Raw genomic sequence first — 23,355 nt, forward strand, 5'->3', positions numbered from 1 at the left:
AATACAATAACTGGACTTTGATAAGATTGTGACTGACACTTAAACAAATGAATTAAAGTACAGTTAACCTCATCAGGAGTGCAATTTCTCCTTGCTACTGTAACAATACATCAAACCTCCTCCCCTTTTGGTGTGGCACCATCATCAAAACCACACCTTCTCAGGGTCAATGGTGCAATTTCCATCCCCTTCATAACAGCCAGCACATCCAAACCCTTCTCATTGTCCCGTGAAAGGAGGTACAATCTAGATTCACCTCAGGATATATCAGCGAGACTATGCCAGGGGACACGTACCTGAGGCTGCTCTATGTAGTAGCCTTTTTATGTGTTCTAAACGCTGAGGCTCATTCAAGGTAGGTCGCCTTTCTATCGCTCATATATTATGTTTAACAATGCTAAGTTTCTCTATTTAACATTTTATTAACATCACATTTTCTCCATTCATCATCTGCAGAAGTTTCTCACTCACTCTTCCTGACTGGAGGTCAAATGCAGGTAAGACTTTTGAATTGTGAGGTTAAAATGTTAAGGCATTTATGGTAACACTTAACTGGAAGCCTTTAAATACAATGCATTATGTAAGTATTTATTTTATCATGCCTTGTAATGATCTCATGGATAATTGTAATTTGTAACCACAGTTATAATACAAAATACTTTAAAATCTACTTACTATTACATTTTTAGAAAGTATAATGCAATAAAACATGACAAACAACCAATTTGAGATGTAACGAGAAACCTGCAGATATTATAATGCATTTTAATTTGATTACAATTATTTATGAAAAGATATAATGCATTATAATGTACGTTATAAATAGTGCTGTCAAACGATTAATCGCGATTAATCACCTCCAAAATAAAAGTACATACATAATATATGTGTGTGTAATGTGTATATTTATTATGTATATATAAATACACACATGCATGTATATACTGTATTTAACAAAAATATATGTATATATACAATATTTATATATAATATAAATTACATATAAATATAAATGTATCTGTATACATGTATACATTATGTATGTGTGTGTATTATAAATATACAAACTTATAATTTTGATTAATCGTGATTAATCGTTTGACAGCACTAATAAAACAATACATTATACATAAAGGCTTTAAGTGTTACCAAAAAACTTCTGCAGTACTGAAAAGAGAACCTATTAGAAACAATGCTATCAAACTCTGATGAGTTGTGAACTTTTTAGGGCTTTCTAATAGAAGCACTCACACCGAACGGTATGACCAATTTCTCGCAAGAGTGACCCTGGACTTGAACATTTGTTATAACAAGCCAAACAGAACTATTTTTTTGGTTTGTTTCTTGTTTTCGATTAGGTTTTTATTCTCACTCCACTTTTTTATTGTCCTTTAATCACTTTTCCCTCCTGTGCTGTAGATTATTTCGCAAAGTGTGATTTTGGCAGTGATTTGCCAGGAACCTGTGATTGGACCTCTGAGGGACCCATCAGCGTTCAGACGGCAACAGGTAATTATACTGCTGAGATGAAATTGCTGCAGAGACAGTTGCTGCTTTGTGTTATTCGCTGGTGTTTACCACCAATCTACTCACCTGCGGCAACAACAACAGTAGTTAATAGGTTTCTAACAGCACGTAGCAGAGCTTCTTTAAACTTCTTATTCCACAAATTATGTTCTTCAACTTGACTTTCAAGTACGCAAGGCACCGCTTTCAACCACTTGCATTGATCATGCTACACGGCTAGAATTCATGAAACGCAAAGTTCAGATCAGAGTCTAATCTAATTTATGACAGCGTGCTTTTAGAGGTCAATACAGTGTGTGCTTACCACAATGCAATGAAAACATTACCAACTTAATGTTTAGTGAAAAATCAACTATGAAACAGCTGTTTTCAGTGTTTATACTATTTATAGGCACGGGGAGGTAACAATACATGTAAACCACAAACAGAGCAGAAAAACTTAATACAACTTAATACAACTGAAAAGATAAAAAATAAAACTCTTACCCCCCGGTTTCACAGACTTAATGCATGTTTGAGCTGTTTCATCTGAAAGCAACTTGCACTGACATATCTTAAAAAATGTCAGAGCCATTGTTTTGTCTCAAGATGCACACCGGTAATGTTTTTTTTCTAAGGTACATTTATAAAAGCTACTTAAATGTCCTAATTGAACTAAGGCCTAATCCTGGCTTAGCCCTGTGAAACCAGGCCTTAGTATAAAAGAGGAAATCACAAACTTTGAAATGTGGTAAAACTTTTCACAGAAAAAAAAATAAATAAATGAGATGAGCATCAATTGTAAATCTTGTAAATCACTTAAATGTACTTTTTGTTTATATGCTACAGAGGAATCCGCTCTCCATCCTGTGAGTCCATCTGGGGTGTTTCGTCTCAAGAGTGGATTTCTTAAGATCTCAGAAGACTCCTGTCTGGAGTTCTGGTACCATAAACCCACCCAGAAGAGTTCTGAACTCAAAGTTTTGCTAGTGGGTGACATTCTGCAGACACTGATTTGGACCTCAGAGACTTCTAGCAGTGGAGACTGGAGACAAGTTTACATCCCTTTGACAAAGCAATCCGACAACATCCAGGTAGATGATTAAAGATTCAGATTTAGCTGTTGGGAATCTTTATGGTGAAATGTTCAAGATCATTTAAAACATTTTAGAGAAGAGTTCTATGGAGCTATTTGTGTTTTTTTTATTGTGTATCCAAAAAATGTAAAAGTTTTTCAACCAAAATGACCACATTTAATCAGTTAAACAATGAAAAAACACAGTCATGCCAGTGGAAACTGAACAATAGAAATGTGTCCAACATCAATGGCTGTTGTCCAATGAGCATTTGATTTGCAAAAAAATAAAAAAATAAATATATATATATATTGTTACGAATGGAGACTCAGGCAGGAGATCCAAGTGCAGCATTTATTTACAAGTGAGAGTGGTCGTACAGGCAGGGTCAATCAGGAGCGAACAGGAACAGCAAGGAACAGGCAGAATCGTGGTCAAGGAACAGGCAATGATCAGGACAGGCAGATATCACTCACAGGTCGGTATACAAGCAAGAGGTCGAGGCAGGCGGCAGACAGGGATAAACAGGGTAACAGTCCAAACGGTAACAGGCAGAACAGACAGGGAATAAACGCTCAGAAATGACACACAAGGAAATCAAGACTTCGCAGTGAGGTGGTGTGAGTGAAAGTCCTTTATAGTCCTGATAATGAGCTGCAGCTGGGTGTGGTGATAGTGTGGAGTGATTGTGAAGTGAGTGCAGGTGATGAGCAATGGAGGATCATGGGAAATGTAGTCCGGGATGTGACAGGAACATGACAGGAACAGATGGTGATCGTGATATATATATATATATATATATATATATATATATATATATATATATATATATATATTTTTTTTTTTTTTTTTTTTTTTTTTGAGATATACAGTACAGCGAAAAACCACCAAGAGTCTTCTAGGCCTTTGAATTGTATGTTAAGCTGTCTGCCAGAGTTGTCAAAAGTACCAACTTCGTACCAATCGGTACTGAAATTTTAAAAATGTGATGCTTTTTTGCGCTGTTGAGCGGATTCGTAAACACCTCTGATTGGCCATTGTGTTGACCCGCTCATCGGATACTGTATGTCTGTGATTGGATACAATGATCAACGCACGGGACCATTTGAAAGCACACGGAAGTGTTTGAATTTGAAACCATTTTTAAAGTGGCAGCATTTGAAAGCAGGCGTCTATCAACAGACTGGTTCACGATAGACGCCTGCTTTCAAACGCTCCCGTGTATCTGTGCAAGCACTCAGTGAAGAGCATCATTGATGACTATTTACAACGTTTTTGAAGCATTGGTCATTGTAGCCATTCACAGTCATATTCGATGAGCGCATGAACTCAATGACCAATCAGAGGTGTTTACGATGCTCAAAGCATCACATTTTTTAAATTTCAGTACTTACTTGGTACCAAAGTCAATACTTTTGACAACTCTACCGGCTCAAAGCACTACAAGAATTTCTGTAAGTTGTTTGATAAGAAAACATCTGTATAAAGTAATGTGCACAAATGTATGGAGCCCCTAAATGGGCATGGTGGTAGAAAGAATGAGATGGGAGGAAAAAATATATTTCAATTCAAAACTTTTGCGTTTGCATGAAAAACTGTGTTTGCTTGCAATTAAAGAACACAAAAGTTTTGCGAGGGAGTGCTAAGTTTCTCGGGGGAATGTAAATTTTTCCTCCCATCTCATATTTTTTTCTACCACCATTGTCCCTTTAGGGGCTCCATTGTTTTGAGAGCAAAATGTAAAAAATAAATGAATTAATAATTGGTGGTTTGCTTGCCAAATGTTTGTTGGGATATACAGTAAAGATACAAAAATAACATACTCACCAGTGAAGACTCCAAGAGTTATTTTTTGCACGTATGAACTATGTTAAGCTGTCTGCCGTATTAAAGCACTACAAGAATTTCTGTAAGTTGTTTGATAAGAAAGCATCTGTGAAAGTAATGTGCACAAATATAATAGGTACATTTTGGCCTTGACTGAGTGATGAAAATTTTGCAAGAACTGAAGAATCACTGTCTCACTTTAACTGTAATTGTGCTTCTGGCAGGTTATTTTTGAGCTATCACAAGGCTTGCATGAGGGTGAGGAAACTGCCTTTGGCAGAATAGGAATCCGGAGGGGACAATGCAGTGAGTGACATGTTATTTTGACCTAATATGTCATTTAGCAACAAAAAAACATCTTCAGGCTAACACTGAGACGTAAGTTCACCACATTTATTCGCCTTTGCGAAATAATAAAGTGGCAGTACGTCACTCTCATCCACAGGGCCACAATGTGAGCAAAGAGGCACATTTTGGACTGATGAAAGCACTCGTTGCATCTGCACTGATGAGAAACTCATCTGTTCTCACATCTCTCGGTCCAACGACACCTTTGGCACCTGCCATGTGGCCTCTGACCCACATTACACTACTTTTGATGGGGTCAGCTTCCAATTTGAGAGTCCCTGTACCTACGTTTTGTCAAAGGTCTGCGATGAGTCAGGGTTGCTTCCAGAGTTTGCAGTGGAGGTGCAGAATGAGAGAAAAGGGGACTCGCACGTCTCCTCCATTCAGCAGGTGAACGTCAACATACGTGGTCTGAGAGTGTCCATGCTGAGGACAGAGAGGAGCAGAGTCATGGTGAGCAATCAACCACAATTATTGGTTGACCAATATTTTATTTTTATTTTTTTCTTGTGATGGCCAATGCCAATAGCAATGGCAATATCAATGCCAATATTAGAAAAATATAGAGACATAAATACATATATAATACAGCCAAATCGAGCCGACAATTAAAAAAATGCCAAATATCAGCCGATATATCAGCCTTAGCAATAGGTCAGTCAACCACTAAACACAATTTGTGATTATCATTTTTGTCTTAACCACTTTCTATTGTTGTTCTAATCAGGTTAATGGAATCTGGAAGGATATCCCTCTACTCCTGAAGGGAAATAGAGTTACAGTTAATGCCAAGGGACATTCTTTGGTCCTTCAGACGGATTTCAAACTGTCCGTCTTCTACATGGGATCCGGTGCTGTTCAGGTGATCGTCCCCAGCCATTACTCAAACAGAATCTGTGGCATATGCGGCAACTTTAACAAGGAGACAGATGACGACGTCAAGATCCTAAACGGGTCACTTGTGCAAGACGCTAATGTTGTAGGGCAGAGCGTGTGTGAGGAGCCCACCCTGCCTAAGGTCTGTAGAGATGCAGAGGAGCAGCAGTACGCCAGCGAGGTTTACTGCGGTCTGCTGACATCCAGACAGGGACCATTCTCTGCATGCTCATCTGTTCTGAATGCAGATAGTTTTTTCCAAAGCTGCATGTTCGATATGTGTACATCTCACGGAGATCCTGTTGCACTCTGCGATGCTATTGAGGCCTTCAGTGCCACCTGCGACAAAGTTGGGATCTCTGTTGCGGTTTGGAGGAACTCAACATTCTGTCGTAAGTGCTTAACAATTGCTAAAATGATCTACAAAAACATTTTGGGTTAAATTAAACTCAAACTCGACTACAACGATTGGCAAACAAAGAATGTGTTCACAGTAATGCACTAACAATGAGGGTTAAGAAAAGTATTTTGGTTAAACCATGAAGTTTATTATTTGATCTGTAAAGTTGTCTTTTTAAATGGACTTTTATAGGTGAATGAACTTCTGATTTTGCTTTTTGACATAATTCCTGATGCCGTTTGGCCCACGTAAAAAGTGCACTAACATGAACCAATATTATGGCCAATACGGCAATAATTACTTTCATGGGTGTTAACCAATAAATAGTATCAGAGCTTGACATTAACACCGATATGTTTTCTTTACATATCAATACTGAAATATCTGAAACACTTCCAATACTCATTTTTGGCAGAATAGATACATGATACCAGCTGCGCCTCTCGCTCTCTCATCTCTCCGACAGCGAGTTGACACATAAACCCGCCTCCCCTCACTCACTTGTTTCATTTGCTCCGAATGAATATTGTCAGTATTACAGGTCTTGAATTTCGCTGTGGGGTTGAGCGAATTGCACGTAATTTTACTCATTCCCACAGATTTTGTGCTCACACCCAAAGTGTGTGCACATAAAGCCGTATTAAAGTTCTTTTTCGCTGCTTATTGAGCTTAAACAGTCACATACACACAAAATAATGTCAAAATGCCAGTTTTGGTGGGTATTTACGTAAATACAGTCAGTTATGTATTATGTGAAGGTAAACAGTTAAGAAAGAAAATGCATGTGTAACAGTATAATGGATCCGTGTGTCAGGTCTTAAAGTGACAGCTCCTGCCAAATTATGAGATAATATTAAAAATATATATATGGCAGATTTTCCCATTGCTATCAATGTCAAAATTGTGGTCAGTGAAAATGCTGAGCATCTAGCAACTTTGGAAAACTACTAGACACAGTGGATGGTGAGCAAAAAAAAACGTTAATGTCAAGTCCTGAATAGTATATATTAGAAATCTGTCTGTTCTACTTTGTTTATGCTGCAAGTGTATTTAGGCATTATGCTCAACTCAACATTATGATGTATAATATGGAAGATAAATTTTTTTTTCTTTTGAAATCTGCTATAGAAAAATGTATAATATTTAACTTAGAATATAAGTGCTCATAATAACAGAGAAAGGAACACTTTTAAAAACTCCAGGAGAAAGTTATAACCACATGCCAGTGTTTCCCATTAATTACTGAAAACTCCGGTGGCCCACCACAGTTACATAATACCAAAAATATTTTTACATTTCTCATATCAAGATAAATATAACGTGTTTTATGCCATTGTTTTGGCAAAGCATATGTCAAATTACCTAAAATCAAAATTGTGCTACAGCTTGCGATATTCAAATCACAAAAGTCTGCAATTTAATTGAATAAGTATTTAGTCTACCATGCTCCTTGATTTAGAGTGAAGCACAGCAGCATCCAGTGTTTTCACGTGAGCATCCAGTGTATTCAACAGTTTTTTTTTTTGGGGGGGGGGGGGGGGGGGTTGTATTTTTAATTTTTTTAGAGATAATAATAATAATATATTCAAATTGCTTGACTAAAAACACCAGTGTGAATGTAATGCGGACTGATTATCCCAACTTAAAATGTTTGAGTCAATGTAATGACTTTTTAATCTGTTAAATTTGATCACAAAAAAGGTGTTAAAGGAGCTATTAATTGTGCTATTAAAATGCCCCAGATTGATGCATTTAACTTTAAAAATGTACAAAAATAAAATAATTCCTACGTTAAATCCTTGCTATAATATATCGCAATCCCTTTAAGTTTTTTTACAAATTAACCTTTACATCTTAAAATAGACAGAAAAAATTAAACATCAAATATCAATAAAAAATGAGCACACTACTGCTCACACACAGAATGTGTAACACAGGCCTTGAGCTCTATCAAAATGCATTTAACCTTGAATATTGCTTTAAAGCCTTATTATCTCATCTCCACCCAAGGCTATGAAACAATGGGCACTTTCAGTGTGAACACAGACTCGCGATTCAAGTGCTGTCGGCCAGTATTGTTAGGCAAATCATAAATATAAATTAAGGCTTGACGTGTCAGATCACCTCATTTAAGCCCCTGTTGAGCAAAAGGCCTATCTCAGACCTCTGTAATCAGCAGTCCAGTCTCCACCTAACAATTCACACAGAAGTACTCGACTTACTCACTAGTTATTAATTAATAATCTCCCACACCTTCACCAGCTGACACGTAACTTTCCATTACAAACCACAAAGGTACTAGGAAAAGTATTGTAAATTTATCAGTGAGATTAATTATGTTTGATTCTATTGGTTTTTGTTGTAGCTGTATCATGTGGCCCTCACAGCCACTATAACACCTGTGCCAGTGGCTGTCCCAAGACCTGCTCCAGCCAGGACATCACAGGGCCTTGTGGGATATGCGAGGAGCGCTGCGAGTGTGATGATGGCTTCATGCTCAGCGGAGGAGTGTGTGTGCAAGCTAAAGACTGTGGATGTTGGGCTAATGAACAGCATTATTCGGTAAAGTAGCTTAGACATATATGAACTGCCCGGCCAAAAGTAAAAGTCACTGTTTGGATTTTAATAGGCAAATACTTAAGAGTCTATGAATGGATCAATATTACGGTGATTATTATGTTTCCAGCATGTTATATGTTTGGCAACAATTCTTCTAACCCTAATTGATGGAGTGTGTAGATTTTCATTTCTGAAACAACCATGTAGAAAGATGTATCATTGCCATATTCCAGGATGAAAAAGCCAAGATTCATCAGGCTCAGATTGTGAAATAATTGTTGGGAGGGAGCATGATTCACAAATGAATTGGCACTTCTGAGTCCAGACTTAAATTCATTGAAAGTCTATGGGATGTGCTGGAGGAGACTTTACAGAGTGCTCACCTCTTGCACTGTCAATATAAGCTCTTGACCAAATATTGATGGACCTCTTGGAAATAAATGTTTAAATGTTTTTTTTTGTTTTTGTTTTTTTAAAAGAACCGTTGCCAAACATAAAACATGCTAGAAACATAATAATCAGTTCAATAATGATCCAATCATAGTTTCTTAAGTATTTGCCAATTAATATCCAAACAGTTACTTTTTTTTTAATTTTTGGCTGGGCAGTCTGTGTATAGATAATACTTTTTAATTTTTTATGTGTACATAAATCTTTCTTATCCTGTGCTATCCAGATCAGAGAGACATTTATGGAGGGTGAATGTGAGCAAGAGTGCCAGTGTTTGGGCCATGGGAACATTCACTGTTCACCTGCTTCCTGCATGGCTGATGAAGTGTGCATGGTTAAGGACGGAGTCAAGGGATGTTTTCCGTCCAGCCCGGCGACCTGCAGTGTCTATGGTGACCCCCATTACATCACTTTTGATGGCAAGGCCTACTCCTTCTGGGGCACCTGCAACTACACAATAGCAAAGACCTGTGGGCCTACTGACACACGGTTCACAATAACCGCACGGAATGAGGGACAGATCAACTCTGCAACTTCCTCACTTAACTCTGTAGCTCTTGACATGGAAGGCCTACACATTGTCTTCGGGAAGAACAAGCTGGTTTACGTGAGTGTCTAGTTTTTTAATTGGCCATATTATCACTGTGTATTCTTTACACCACAAATACACAGTGCACATTTAAAAGGAAAACATTGATTAACCATTTGAAGTCTCATTGGTGTCTAATGTACATAGCACATATGAGACACCAAAGGAATTATGTCATGAGATCTTAACGCTTCAGCTTACTATGAAAACTTTAAAACTTTACTATGAAACCATAAACATATTTCAATAAAAATTTAATGAAACTTCCAACAACTTCACTGAAAAAAAAAATGAATTTCTTACTCAGTATTTTTGTCTTGCTTTCCAGGACAAATATCTAAACATTCTTAAATCAAGAAACATACTTGAGAAGCAAAATGGCATAATTTAGAATGTATTTTTCTGACCCGATTGGCATTTTTATAAGGATAAACTCAATTAAAACATTTCAGAAAACAAAACATTATATTTTAAGTAATTTTGCTTCTCAAGTAATTGTATCTTGATTTAAGAGTTCATTTGTACTGGGAAACAAGACAAAAGTACTACGTTTTTTGCAGTGTCCGTAACGTCATACAGATGACGATCCACTTTTACACATCAACGCCTCTCTGGTGATTAGATAGATACGTGATCAGAAACTAGAGGAAGAAAGATGATCAGAAAACCAGACAAGCAAACTAACTATTGTATTAGAGTACAGTGAGGGGAAGTTTATGAGGCTTTACATAGTTCTCCACGTAGCACTTCCCTAATCTTTCATGATATACGTGGGCAGTTTGTGGGAAAAAATGTTGGCAGGAGCTGCCATTTAGAATGAATGACCCATAATTAGTGTTTACAGTAAGTAAAATGTTCATATTTTAGGGGTAAGTGATAAGAAATATGTATGATTATGACATTGTATGCTGTCATTCAATGATAACATTTGAGGAGTGTCCTGATAGTGACTTCTGCTTGACATAATCATACTTCTGATATACAGCTATGATAATGCAGGTTTAAACCAGTCACTTTAAAGGGAAAAAAAAAGTATTCAATCACCAGCACTTTTGTGACCCAGACACTTTAATTGGTCTTATCAGGAACTCAACACTCTCTGGCCCTTACATGAAAGATAATGTGCGAACAAATGCATGACACAGTTTTAACAAATCTAAGTGCATTTTTTGGGGGAGTATTATAAAATATCCCTTATCAAACATTTAACATTCTAACATAGTATGCAACAGAATACTAAAGTTACTCCAGTTAATTTTTACTACAATACAACTTTGCCAACTTGGCATCAGCTGCCAGTAACAAAATATTAAAATGACAGAAGATTCTGAAAGCATTTTAGACAGTTTGAAGGAGAACCTACATTAAATGTATCATGATTTGTCAGAATCTATGTTTATCATGTTATATTTTGTATAATGCATTTCCCCAGTCTTAAAAGCTGAACATCATAAATACATTTTCAAAAAATAAATAAATAAATAAATTATATATATATATATATATATATATATATATATATATATATATATATATATATATATATATATATATATATATATATATATATATATATATAAAATACACACACATATATATGTAGTTGTACTAATGGTCCTGAATACAGGCCTCCTTTTCTCTTAACATTTTCTTGACATGCTTCATGACATGAGATGCACTAAAAAGTTCCTCACTATGAACCATGTTTTTTCTTCCCTTCAGGTAAACGGTAGTCAGGTCCCCTTCCCTGTGGAGTTTGGTTCTTCTGTGTTTGTGTCTCAATCAGGACCTTACACTCGAGTTGATACAAACTTTGGTCTAAGGCTGCTGTTTGGAAACGCCAGGCTGTTCGTTCAGGTGGATGAACGCTACAGAGGAGTGTTGTGCGGCCTTTGCGGTACCTACTCCGGAACTCAGTTTGACGATTTTCTGACACCCGACGGCAACACAGTAGCGGGTTCGCACGAATTCGCCAGCAGCTGGAATACCAACGACAGTGAATGGCCGTAAGAGCTCACTGAATCCTCACAGAATTCGTAAAGATAGACTAACTGTTATTGCACAGTGAATATTGTTGCACCTGATGATTTAAAAGCATATATACCTGATAGAACATGTACATCTCAGAGATGTCTATTTGATGTGCATGTTTACATCTGGAATACATTTTTTAGAGTGTTTGCTCATCTGCAATACATCAATAGACGTTTAGAAAATGTGTATAAGATGTTTATGATTTAGAAGGTCATCTTGCAGATGTACGTGTGCTATCAGTTCACTCATCATGACTACTGGGGCATTCAGGCTCCAAATGGCACAAATCAACATACAATTCGTAGGCTATGAAAAAAAAAAAAATGATACGATGGTGAGATAAACAGACCGAAAATGAAGTTATTATTCTCTGCAAATTATATTCACTCTAGCTTTTCTTTGCATGTAGCGATGCCCAGTTCATGAATGAATCATTCTTTTGAGTCAAATCTTTTTAATGAATTGGCAGATCCTCTTCACAAAACCAGTTTGAATGATTCAGTCATGAAACTTTTTTTTTTTTTTTTTACAATATACAAGATATACAAGATCAGAGCATTAAATCAATACAGATACATGTAAAACACAAAAAAAGAGAAATACATAAACACAGATAAGTTGCCAGGGTAATAAAGCAACAACAATGCAATATAGGTTATGTAAACCTTAAGAGGACAAAAAGGATGAATAAAGAGATACAGTTTTCATAGCTTTGGGATTAACAGAGCATTGGATAGTTTCGATATACCTGTCTAGATCATCTCTGAATAGAGAAAAGAGAGGTTTTGAGCCAGTAAATTTTTGTTTATGTATTTGAAATTTAGCCAGTAGGAAACACAAATTAATTATGTAATATTTCCCTATATTCTCTTTAGAGTAGTCAAACAATCCAAAGAAAACATCTTTAAAACAGAAGGAAAAGTCACTTATAAAGTATGATTGGATAAACATTAATACATCTGACCAAAATTTTTCTGTGTGGGTACATTGCCAAAACAAGTGAAAGAAATCTTCCTCAGCAGAGTGACAGAAAGAACAATTCACTTCTATATCTGACTTATATTTCTTAAGAAAGGCTTTGGTCGGGTAACATTTGTGAATTAATTTAAATGTTATTTCTTTTACCTTTTTAGTAAGCAGATACTTATGCGATTCAGTCATGAAACTTTTAACGATTCATTCACCAAGTGACTTCAGCTCACTGACTCAATGATCCTGTGTAATGTATCAACTGAGGATGTAACAGAAATTGATACATCGAATGCACATTACATAGGGGCATAAAAATGTTTGGCACATAATTGAAATTAATAATTAATTATGTATCCATTTACTATTATTAAAAGCAACATTGTAATATTAGAATCATAATGTCCTTTTTTGTTTGTTTTTTTTTCTACCATTTCTCCAGTTGTAGTGATGGCTCTCCAAAACCCCCTGCATGTGATCCAGATCTGGACGATGATGCATATACAAATTGCAGTGAACTGTTTGGAGATGTTTTCAAAGAGTGCCACTGGTTCGTTCCACCACAGATCTATGTCAGCAGCTGCGTTTCTGATTACTGTATTACCCAGGGGGACAAAGAGCAGCTCTGTACCTCTTTGGAGGACTATGTGTCTGCTTGTGAGATAGCGGAGGTGTTTCTGCCAGACTGGAGAAATCACACCTTCTGTTGTAAGTGCATAGTTTTTTTATTATCATAAAATGATATTCTAAAATCATATGTGTCTTATTCAAATGTTTATCCTATTCAAATCGGGGGGGAAAAAATATGCATTTTTAGTATTTTTAATATGTATTTTTTAGTTCATTGTGCCACATTTTTTATGTCTGTATATTTTGATTTTTTACTTTTTCTTTCCTTTTATTCACTTTAATATATTATAAAAATAAATTTCATGTACATGTACATGCTTTTTATATACTTTTCTTTATTGCTTATGTAAAATACTTTAAATTATCATTGTATGAAATGTACTATGTAAATAAACCTGTCTTGACTTAACATAGTAGTTGTGAATTTGTTAAATCATTTCTTTCTTTCAGTATAGTAGATGAAAGAACTGTCAGGCTACAACTCAAATGAAACTTTAAATCTCTGAACATGTCTGCTTCCACACAGTTGCCAATCCTTCAGCACCGCCAACAGATGACCCCACACCAACCCCACCAGCTGCAAGTAAGCAGTCTCTCTTCTTTCTGTCTTTCTTTAGACCAATCATGCATAACATTATGACCACAGACAATAACACTGATTATCTCTTCATCATGGCACCTGTTAGTGGGTGGGATATATTAGGCAGCAAGTGAACATTTTGTCCTCAAAGTTGATGTGTTAGAAGCAGGAAAAATGGGCAAGTGTAAAGATTTGAGTGAGTTTGACAAGGGCCAAATTGTGATGCCAGTATCTATCAAAAGTGGACCAAGGAAAGAACAGTGATGAACCGCAAGTGGGGAGCGAAGGCTGGCCCATTTGGTCTGATCCAACAGACGAGCCACTGTAGCTCAAATTGATCAATAAGTTAATGCTGGTTCTGAGAGAAAGGTGTCAGAATACACAGTGCATCACAGTTTGTTGTGTATGGGGCTGCACAGCCGCAGACCAGTCAGGGTGCCCATGCTCACCCCTGTCCACCGCCGAATAATCCAACAGTTGGCACGTGAACATCAGAACTGGATCACGGAGCAATGGAAGAAGGTGGCCTGGTCTGACGAATCACATTTTCTTTTAAATCACGTGGATGGCCGGGTGCATGTGTGGTCAGGATGCACTATGGGAAGAAGGCAGGCCGACTGAGACAGTGTGATGCTTTGGGCAATATTCTGCTGGGAATCCATCCTGCTATCCATGTGTGTGTTACTTTGACACATACCACCTACCTAAGCATTGCTGCAGACCAGGTACACCCTTTCATGGAAACGGTATTCCCTGGTGGCCGTGGCCTCTTTCAGCAGGATAATGCGCACTGCCACAAAGCAAAACTGGTTCAGGAATGGTTTGAGGAGCACAACAAGGTGTTGAGGTGTTGACTTGGCCTCCAAATTCCCCAGATCTCAATCCAATCGAGCATCTGTGGGATGTGCTGAACAAATAAGTTTGAACCTTGGAGGCTCCACCTCGCAACTTACAGGACTTAAAGGATCTGCTGCTAACATCTTGGTGTCAGATACAAGAGCACACCTTCAGGGGTCTAGTGGAGTCCATGCCTTGATGGGCCAGCGCTGTTTTGGCCGCAAAAGGGGGACCAATACAATATTAGGAAGGTGGTCATAATGTTATGCCTGATCGGTGTATGTATATAGAATTTTTAATTTCTTTGTCATCACACAGGTTGCCCATGGAGCTGTAACTTTGATCAGGATGAATGTGGGTGGGAACAACTTATCCAAGACAGTTTTGATTGGACCAGATGGTCAGGGTCAACACCATCAAGCTTCACAGGACCAGCCATTGACCACACCACAGGAAGTACGTTTACTGGGAAAACTGGTTTATAAAATATGAAGTAGACTATGGGATTCTTATTGTGTTTTGTGGCACAGATTTCATGTAGACATTGGGTCTGTGTCCCAGTCAATATCTAGGTAAAACAAAACAAAAAAAATGGGTTTATTGTCTTATTCACTACTCTGACTGTTTTATATAGGTGGCTCTTACATGTATATTGAGGGGGATAGTGTGGTCCATGGCGACTCAGCCCGACTAATGAGTCCTGTCTGCAACACTTCCGGCAAGCAGTGTTTGAGTTTCTGGTTTCACATGTATGGCCTGGCAAATGCCATGTTGCTCAACATCTATATATATGAGAACAACCAAGCCACCAAAATATGGTCCAGAGCCAACAACCAGGGCAACAGCTGGTACCAAGCCCAGGTTGAAATCAAACCACAAAAGCCATTCCAGGTAAGTTTCTGTATGTGTAAATGACATAGAGTAACACACATTCTACTTGTGAATGAATACAGAGGACAAAATTAAGTGCATAGGCAAACATGTTTAATATGATGGATAAGAGATTGTATGTTAATACTCTAATATGGACTGTTTCAGATCATCATAGAAGGCATCAGGGGCTCAGATCCACGCTCAGATATAGCCATTGATGATGTGGCCATAATGTATGGTGCATGTGATTGTAAGTGTTGTAGATATAAATCTATTACAATCTGATTATTTTTTGTGGCATGGTCCGTGACCACTTTTTTTTTTTTTTTAGCTTTCTTCATCAGAATAGTCTTAAAAATCTCTACTCAGAAATGCTGTTGTTAACTGGGTATTAATTAATTTATTTAAAGTATATTTGTATATACAGTATGATCCTTTTGTATTTTTTATATTACATTAATAAAGAAAGCTTAAATTAATTTGATTTGATCTCAAAACATTGGCAGATTCATCAGCAGAAAATTCGGACTTGACCACTCTTGCACCCCATCCGACTACTCCAAACTTAATCAAACCCCATCCAAGTAAGACATCCTATAACAATGTTTATGTTAAAGTGATGCAAAACACTGTTCACAACCCAGTTTACTTTCGTCACTTGTTGTTTTGTTATTTCAAGAAAATTGGTATTCAATGAGAAACATTGTTGGGCAGGATTAAGCATTATTCATAAGTAAATGTTCCAGTACACATTTTTTATAGTTCAAACTGTTGAGAACATGAGTACTATTTTCAGGGAATGCATGAACTGATAAAATGTGCAGTATATCTTAAATGCAATTAAAACATAAAAGTGTCTTGTGAATATAAATGTGAAATTAATGGATTGAGAAAAGTAGGCATTACACACTCAAAAAGGAAGAGGTTGAAAAGTAAGAGGGATTTGTGAGATATCAGACATCACTTTATAGGTCTATAATCTAAGTTTTAATGTTTAAAAAGGCATTCATATGCTCCATAATGGAGGATCAGATTGTAGTTACTGCTTGGCATGATAATCATATGGTTACTTTGTTTTGACAGATTGTAAAATGAACTGTGATTTTGAAAAGGACATCTGCAGTTGGACTCAGATGGTGACTGACGTTTTTGATTGGACAAGACACACAGGCTCCACCCCCACATCAATGACTGGTCCCTCCTCTGACCACACAACAGGAAGTAAGCCAACATTCATAATTTCATATCTTATAAAGCTGACCATATTCAACCACTTCCCTACTCAAATGTCTCCTTTTCCCGGATCCAGGTGGTTTTTATATGTACATGGAGGGTGACAGTGCAACTTATGGCGACACAGCCCGTCTACTCAGTGCACAATGTGCTGACCCTCAACCTCAGTGTCTTCAGTTCTGGTACCACATGCATGGTTCCAGCTGGGCCATGGGACTAAGCGTCTATATCCTGGAGGGCAATGTGGCCAAGGAGGTGTGGAAGATGAGAGATGACCATGGAGACATGTGGCATCTTGCACAGGTGGACCTGAGATCAGATGTTGTGTTCAAGGTAAATAAAACTTTGAGAACTACCTAATCTTCTTCAAAATACACTAAACTATTAGAACTAATCTATAGTAATCTGTGTTATTGCTCAATCAGGTGATCTTTGAGGGGCGTAGAGGAAGCTCAGCCCAGTCAGATGTTGCCATTGATGACGTCTCACTGCACAAAGGAGCCTGTAGCGGTATGTTTCTACTTTGTGGTGAACCTTTGTCAACTACATTTTGCAAAAATGTTCCTAATTAATTAAAAGCGTTGTATGCATCTTTCAGCATTACCAAACCAGGTGGCTCCACCCTCAGTCCCATTGCCACCTGCTGCAACAACGCCGCAACCTGCATCCATCCAAACTGCAGAAATACCAAAGAACTCAGTGTGTAAGTTCACTATCCACCACTGCAGTGTGATCCCATTCTAATCTATTGTGATTGATGATGCCAGAAAATAACACTCCCACGATTAATTATCTGAATCTAGAACCGTTTTCAGTAAAACACTAATGAAATAGTAAATTAAATTTGATTCTTTACTCCAGCTTGTGGCATCAACTGTGATTTTGAAAGGGACATTTGTACTTGGACTCAGTTGGCAACAGATGTTTTTGATTGGACAAGACACAGAGGCTCCACCTCCACATCAATGACTGGTCCCTCCTCTGATCACACAACAGGAAGTAGGTCTTGTTTTCTAGATCTTGAGGTCATTCTACTATTAAAATTACAGCAATCCTTTCACATCAATAAATAAATATTTGTGTTACACAAATTTTATGACAAGTTCTCTGCTCAAGAGTCTCCTATCAACATTTCCAGATGGTTTTTATATGTACATCGAGGGTGACAGTGCTGCCCATGGCGACACGGCCCGTCTTCTCAGTGCACAATGTGCTGACCCTCAACCTCAGTGCCTTCAGTTCTGGTACCACATGTATGGCTCCAGCTGGACCATGGGATTGAGCGTCTACCTTCTGCAATATGGCAATGTTGCCAAAGAGGTGTGGAGGAAGAGAGAAGACCAAGGAAACATGTGGCATCTTGCACAGGTGGACCTGAGACCAGATGTTATGTTCCAGGTCAGTAAAAGTAAAATTATCCACTAAAAACGAACTACTTATTCTTCTTTGAATAATCCACGTTAAAGTGAACATACTAAACTATAAAAAATAATCTAAAGAAATCTATGTTGTTGGTCTATCAGGTGATCTTTGAGGGGCGTAGAGGAAGCTCAGCCCGGTCAGATGTTGCCATTGATGACGTCTCACTGCACAGAGGAGCCTGTAGCGGTATGACTCTACTTTGTGGTGACCCTTTCTAAAAACATGCAGCTTTAAAAATAAGTCAGCTTATTCAGTAGAACAACTTTTAGGGTTATTTACTTTAATGTTTTAAGAAATGTAAATATCTTTCAGATTTACCAAACCAAGTGGCTCTACCTTCAGTCCCATTGCCACAATCTGCTCCCGTCCAACGCAGAGAAATACCAAACAACTTAGCGAGTAAGTTCACTATCCACCACTGCAGTGTGATCACATTCTGTTATGATTGATGATGCCAGAAAATAACACTCCCGTGATTAATTCTCTGCTTTTTCCATTGTTTTCAGGAAGAGACTAATGAAATATTAAATTAAATGTTATTTTTTCCTCCAGCTTGTGGCATCAACTGTGATTTTGAAAGGGACATTTGTACTTGGACTCAGTTGGCGACTGATGTTTTTGATTGGACAAGACACAGAGGCTCCACCTCCACATCAATGACTGGTCCCTCCTCTGACCACACAACAGGAAGTAGGTCTTGTTTTCTAGGTCTTGAGGTCATTCTACTATTAAAATTACAGCAATCATTTCACATCAATAAATAAATATTTGTGTTACACAAATTTTATGACAATTTCTCTGCTCAAGAGTCTCCTATCAACATTTCCAGATGGTTTTTATATGTACATCGAGGGTGACAGTGCTGCCCATGGCGACACGGCCCGTCTTCTCAGTGCACAATGTGCTGACCCTCAACCTCAGTGCCTTCAGTTCTGGTACCACATGTATGGCTCCAGCTGGACCATGGGATTGAGCATCTACCTGCTGCAATATGGCAATGTTGCCAAAGAGGTGTGGAGGAAGAGGGAAGACCAAGGAAACATGTGGCATCTTGCACAGGTGGACCTGAGACCAGATGTTATGTTCCAGGTCAGTAAAAGTAAAATTATCCACTACAAACAAACTACTTCTTATTCTTTGAATAGTCCACGTTAAAGTGAACATACTAAACTATAAAAAATAATCTAAAGAAATCTATGTTGTTGGTCTACCAGGTGATCTTTGAGGGGCGTAGAGGAAGCTCAGCTCGGTCAGATGTTGCCATTGATGACGTCTCACTGCACAGAGGAGCCTGTAGCGGTATGTTTCTACTTTGTGGCAGCCCTTTCTAAAAACATGCAGCTTTAAAAATAAGTCAGCTTATTCAGTAGAACAACTTTTAGGGTTATTTACTTTAATGTTTTAAGAAATGTAAATATCCTTTAGATTTACCAAACCAAGTGAGTCTACCTTCAGTCCCATTGCCACAATCTGCTCCCGTCCAACGCAGAGAAATACAAAACAACTCAGCGAGTAAGTTCACTATCCACCACTGCAGTGTGATCACATTCTGTTATGATTGATGATGCCAGAAAATAACACTCCCACGATTAATTCTTCTTTTCTCCAGCTTGTGGCATCAACTGTGATTTTGAAAGGGACATTTGTACTTGGACTCAGTTGGCGACTGATGTTTTTGATTGGACAAGACACAGAGGCTCCACCTCCACATCAATGACTGGTCCCTCCTCTGACCACACAACAGGAAGTAGGTCTTGTTTTCTAGGTCTTGAGGTCATTCTACTATTAAAATTACAGCAATCATTTCACATCAATAAATAAATATTTGTGTTACACAAATTTTATGACAAGTTCTCTGCTCAAGAGTCTCCTATCAACATTTCCAGATGGTTTTTATATGTACATCGAGGGTGACAGTGCTGCCCATGGCGACACGGCCCGTCTTCTCAGTGCACAATGTGCTGACCCTCAACCTCAGTGCCTTCAGTTCTGGTACCACATGTATGGCTCCAGCTGGACCATGGGATTGAGCGTCTACCTGCTGCAATATGGCAATGTTGCCAAAGAGGTGTGGAGGAAGAGGGAAGACCAAGGAAACATGTGGCATCTTGCACAGGTGGACCTGAGACCAGATGTTATGTTCCAGGTCAGTAAAAGTAAAATTATCCACTACAAACAAACTACTTCTTATTCTTTGAATAGTCCACGTTAAAGTGAACATACTAAACTATAAAAAATAATCTAAAGAAATCCATGTTGTTGGTCTATCAGGTGATCTTTGAGGGGCGTAGAGGAAGCTCAGCTAGGTCAGATGTTGCCATTGATGACGTCTCACTGCACAGAGGAGCTTGTAGCGGTATGTTTCTACTCTGTGGCGGCCCTTACTAAAAACATTCAGCTTCAAAAATAACAAATCAGCTTATTCATTAGAACGACTACTACGATTTGCATAAAGGCTCTTAACTTCATTTACTCTTTCAGATTTACCAAATCAAGTGGCTCCACCTACAGTCCCATTGCCACCAGCTGCAACAACGCCACAACCTGCATCCATCCAAACTGCAGAAATACCAAACACCTCAGCGTGTAAGTACACTATCCACCACTGCAGTGTGATCCCATCATGTTGTGACTGATGATGCCTTAAAATGCCACAGCCATATTACCCTGTAACCCAAGACTGGTTGCCCACTGAAGCTAAGCAGGGTTGAGCCTGGTCAGTACCTGGATGGGAGACCTCCTGGGAAAACTAGGTTGCTGCTGGAAGTGGTGTTAGTGAGGCCAGCAGGGGGGGCTCACCCTGTGGTCTGTGTGGGTCCTAACGCCCCAGTATAGTGACAGGGACACTATACTGTAACAAGCACCATCCTTTGGTTGAGACCTTAACCCAAGATCTTGACTCTCTCTGGTCATTAAAAATCCCATGGTACTTCTCGTAAAAAGTAGGGGTGTAAGCTCGACGTCATGGCCTAATTCCCTCCATTGGCCCTTGCCAATCATGGCCTCCTTATAATCCCCATCCATTGAATTGGCTCTCACTCTCTCTCCTCTCCACCTACAGTATAGCTGGTTTTTGAGGAGCAAACAGGCAACGTTGAACTGTGGAAGTCGTTTCATGATCCAAGTTGATGCTGCACACTGGTGGTGGTTGAGGAGAGACCCCCAATATGATTGTAAAGCGCTTTGGGTGTACAGTATTATGTACAGCGCTATAAAAAAATAACTCATTTATTCATTCATAAGATAACACTCCCACGATTAACTCTCTGCATCTTCCATTGTTTTCAGGTATAGACTAATGAAACAGAAAATTAAATTTGCTTCCTTCCTCCAGCTTGTGAAATCAACTGTGATTTTGAAAGGGACATTTGTACTTGGACTCAGCTGGCAACAGATGTTTTTGATTGGACAAGACACAGAGGTTCCACCTCCACATCAATGACTGGTCCCTCTTCTGACCACACAACAGGAAGTAGGTCTTGTTTTCTACATTTTGAAGTCATTCTACCTTATTCAGCTTTAAAATTATATCACTTATTTCACATCAACAAAGCAATAGCTGTGATCCACGATTTCTTTTCCAGATGGTTTTTATATGTACATCGAGGGTGACAGTGCTGTCCATGGCGACACAGCCCGCCTCCTCAGTGCACAATGTGCTGACCCTCAACCTCAGTGTCTTCAGTTCTGGTACCACATGTATGGCTCCAGCTGGACCATGGGATTGAGCGTCTACCTGCTGCAATATGACAATGTTGCCAAAGAGGTGTGGAGGAAGAGAGAAGACCAAGGAAACATGTGGCATCTTGCACGGGTGGACCTGAGGCCAGATGTTAAATTCCAGGTTACTAAATATTTGAGAACTACCTAATCTTCTTCAAATGCTCTAAAAGTTAAAGTAAACATACAAAACTACACTAACTAATTTATAGTAATCTGTGTTATTGTTCAATCAGGTGATCTTTGAGGGGCGTAGAGGAAGCTCAGCCCGGTCAGATGTTGCCATTGATGACGTCTCACTGCACAGAGGAGCCTGTAGCGGTATGACTCTACTTTGTGGCAGCCCTTTCTAAAAACATGCAGCTTTAAAAATAAGTCAGCTTATTCAGTAGAACAACTTTTAGGGTTATTTACTTTAATGTTTTAAGAAATGTAAACATCCTTTAGATTTACCAAACCAAGTGGCTCTACCTTCAGTCCCATTGCCACAATCTGCTCCCGTCCAACGCAGAGAAATACCAAACAACTCAGCGAGTAAGTTTACTATCCACCACTGCAGTGTGATCACATTCTGTTATGATTGATGATGCCAGAAAATAACACTCCCACGATTAATTCTTCTTTCCTCCAGCTTGTGGCATCAACTGTGATTTTGAAAGGGACATTTGTACTTGGACTCAGTTGGCGACTGATGTTTTTGATTGGACAAGACACAGAGGCTCCACCTCCACATCAATGACTGGTCCCTCCTCTGACCACACAACAGGAAGTAGGTCTTGTTTTCTAGGTCTTGAGGTCATTCTACTATTAAAATTACAGCAATCATTTCACATCAATAAATAAATATTTGTGTTACACAAATTTTATGACAAGTTCTCTGCTCAAGAGTCTCCTATCAACATTTCCAGATGGTTTTTATATGTACATCGAGGGTGACAGTGCTGCCCATGGTGACACGGCCCGTCTTCTCAGTGCACAATGTGCTGACCCTCAACCTCAGTGTCTTCAGTTCTGGTACCACATGTATGGCTCCAGCTGGACCATGGGATTGAGCGTCTACCTACTGCAATATGGCAATGTTGCCAAAGAGGTGTGGAGGAAGAGAGAAGACCAAGGAAACATGTGGCATCTTGCACAGGTGGACCTGAGACCAGATGTTATGTTCCAGGTCAGTAAAAGTAAAATTATCCACTACAAACAAACTACTTCTTATTCTTTGAATAGTCCATGTTAAAGTGAACATACTAAACTATAAAAAATAATCTAAAGAAATCTATGTTGTTGGTCTATCAGGTGATCTTTGAGGGGCGAAGAGGAAGCTCAGCCAGGTCAGATGTTGCCATTGATGACGTCTCACTGCACAGAGGAGCCTGTAACGGTATGTTTCTACTCTGTGGCGGCCCTTACTAAAAACATTCAGCTTCAA

At 38.5% G+C, this 23,355-nt stretch overlaps 1 protein-coding gene across 2 annotated transcripts in view; it reads left to right on the plus strand.

Moving 5' to 3' along the window:
• Window positions 1-212: 212 nt before the first annotated feature.
• Window positions 213-23,355, plus strand: part of wu:fb63a08 (MAM and LDL-receptor class A domain-containing protein 1) — a 28,392-nt gene continuing 5,249 nt past the window's right edge. Inside the window, exons 1-39 of one of the 2 annotated variants that reach the window (XM_067363443.1) lie at window positions 213-355; window positions 457-497; window positions 1,420-1,509; window positions 2,356-2,600; window positions 4,634-4,715; window positions 4,855-5,210; window positions 5,485-6,025; window positions 8,399-8,595; window positions 9,269-9,649; window positions 11,354-11,637; window positions 13,077-13,342; window positions 13,791-13,847; window positions 15,000-15,137; window positions 15,316-15,572; window positions 15,720-15,804; window positions 16,061-16,138; window positions 16,638-16,775; window positions 16,864-17,120; window positions 17,213-17,297; window positions 17,386-17,490; window positions 17,649-17,786; window positions 17,926-18,185; window positions 18,311-18,395; window positions 18,522-18,608; window positions 18,762-18,899; window positions 19,039-19,298; window positions 19,424-19,508; window positions 19,635-19,721; window positions 19,819-19,956; window positions 20,096-20,355; window positions 20,481-20,565; window positions 20,691-20,795; window positions 21,544-21,681; window positions 21,794-22,053; window positions 22,166-22,250; window positions 22,377-22,463; window positions 22,561-22,698; window positions 22,838-23,097; window positions 23,223-23,307. In XM_067363443.1, coding sequence (XP_067219544.1) covers window positions 279-355; window positions 457-497; window positions 1,420-1,509; window positions 2,356-2,600; window positions 4,634-4,715; window positions 4,855-5,210; window positions 5,485-6,025; window positions 8,399-8,595; window positions 9,269-9,649; window positions 11,354-11,637; window positions 13,077-13,342; window positions 13,791-13,847; window positions 15,000-15,137; window positions 15,316-15,572; window positions 15,720-15,804; window positions 16,061-16,138; window positions 16,638-16,775; window positions 16,864-17,120; window positions 17,213-17,297; window positions 17,386-17,490; window positions 17,649-17,786; window positions 17,926-18,185; window positions 18,311-18,395; window positions 18,522-18,608; window positions 18,762-18,899; window positions 19,039-19,298; window positions 19,424-19,508; window positions 19,635-19,721; window positions 19,819-19,956; window positions 20,096-20,355; window positions 20,481-20,565; window positions 20,691-20,795; window positions 21,544-21,681; window positions 21,794-22,053; window positions 22,166-22,250; window positions 22,377-22,463; window positions 22,561-22,698; window positions 22,838-23,097; window positions 23,223-23,307 — 6,541 coding nt within the window. In that variant the 5' untranslated portion in view covers window positions 213-278. The remainder of the gene's footprint in view (window positions 356-456; window positions 498-1,419; window positions 1,510-2,355; window positions 2,601-4,633; window positions 4,716-4,854; window positions 5,211-5,484; window positions 6,026-8,398; window positions 8,596-9,268; window positions 9,650-11,353; window positions 11,638-13,076; window positions 13,343-13,790; window positions 13,848-14,999; window positions 15,138-15,315; window positions 15,573-15,719; window positions 15,805-16,060; window positions 16,139-16,637; window positions 16,776-16,863; window positions 17,121-17,212; window positions 17,298-17,385; window positions 17,491-17,648; window positions 17,787-17,925; window positions 18,186-18,310; window positions 18,396-18,521; window positions 18,609-18,761; window positions 18,900-19,038; window positions 19,299-19,423; window positions 19,509-19,634; window positions 19,722-19,818; window positions 19,957-20,095; window positions 20,356-20,480; window positions 20,566-20,690; window positions 20,796-21,543; window positions 21,682-21,793; window positions 22,054-22,165; window positions 22,251-22,376; window positions 22,464-22,560; window positions 22,699-22,837; window positions 23,098-23,222; window positions 23,308-23,355) is intronic. The other variant, XM_067363444.1, reaches the window with a different exon arrangement.

Source organism: Chanodichthys erythropterus, chromosome 16 (genome assembly GCF_024489055.1).
Source record: "Chanodichthys erythropterus isolate Z2021 chromosome 16, ASM2448905v1, whole genome shotgun sequence".
NCBI lineage: Eukaryota > Metazoa > Chordata > Actinopteri > Cypriniformes > Xenocyprididae > Chanodichthys > Chanodichthys erythropterus.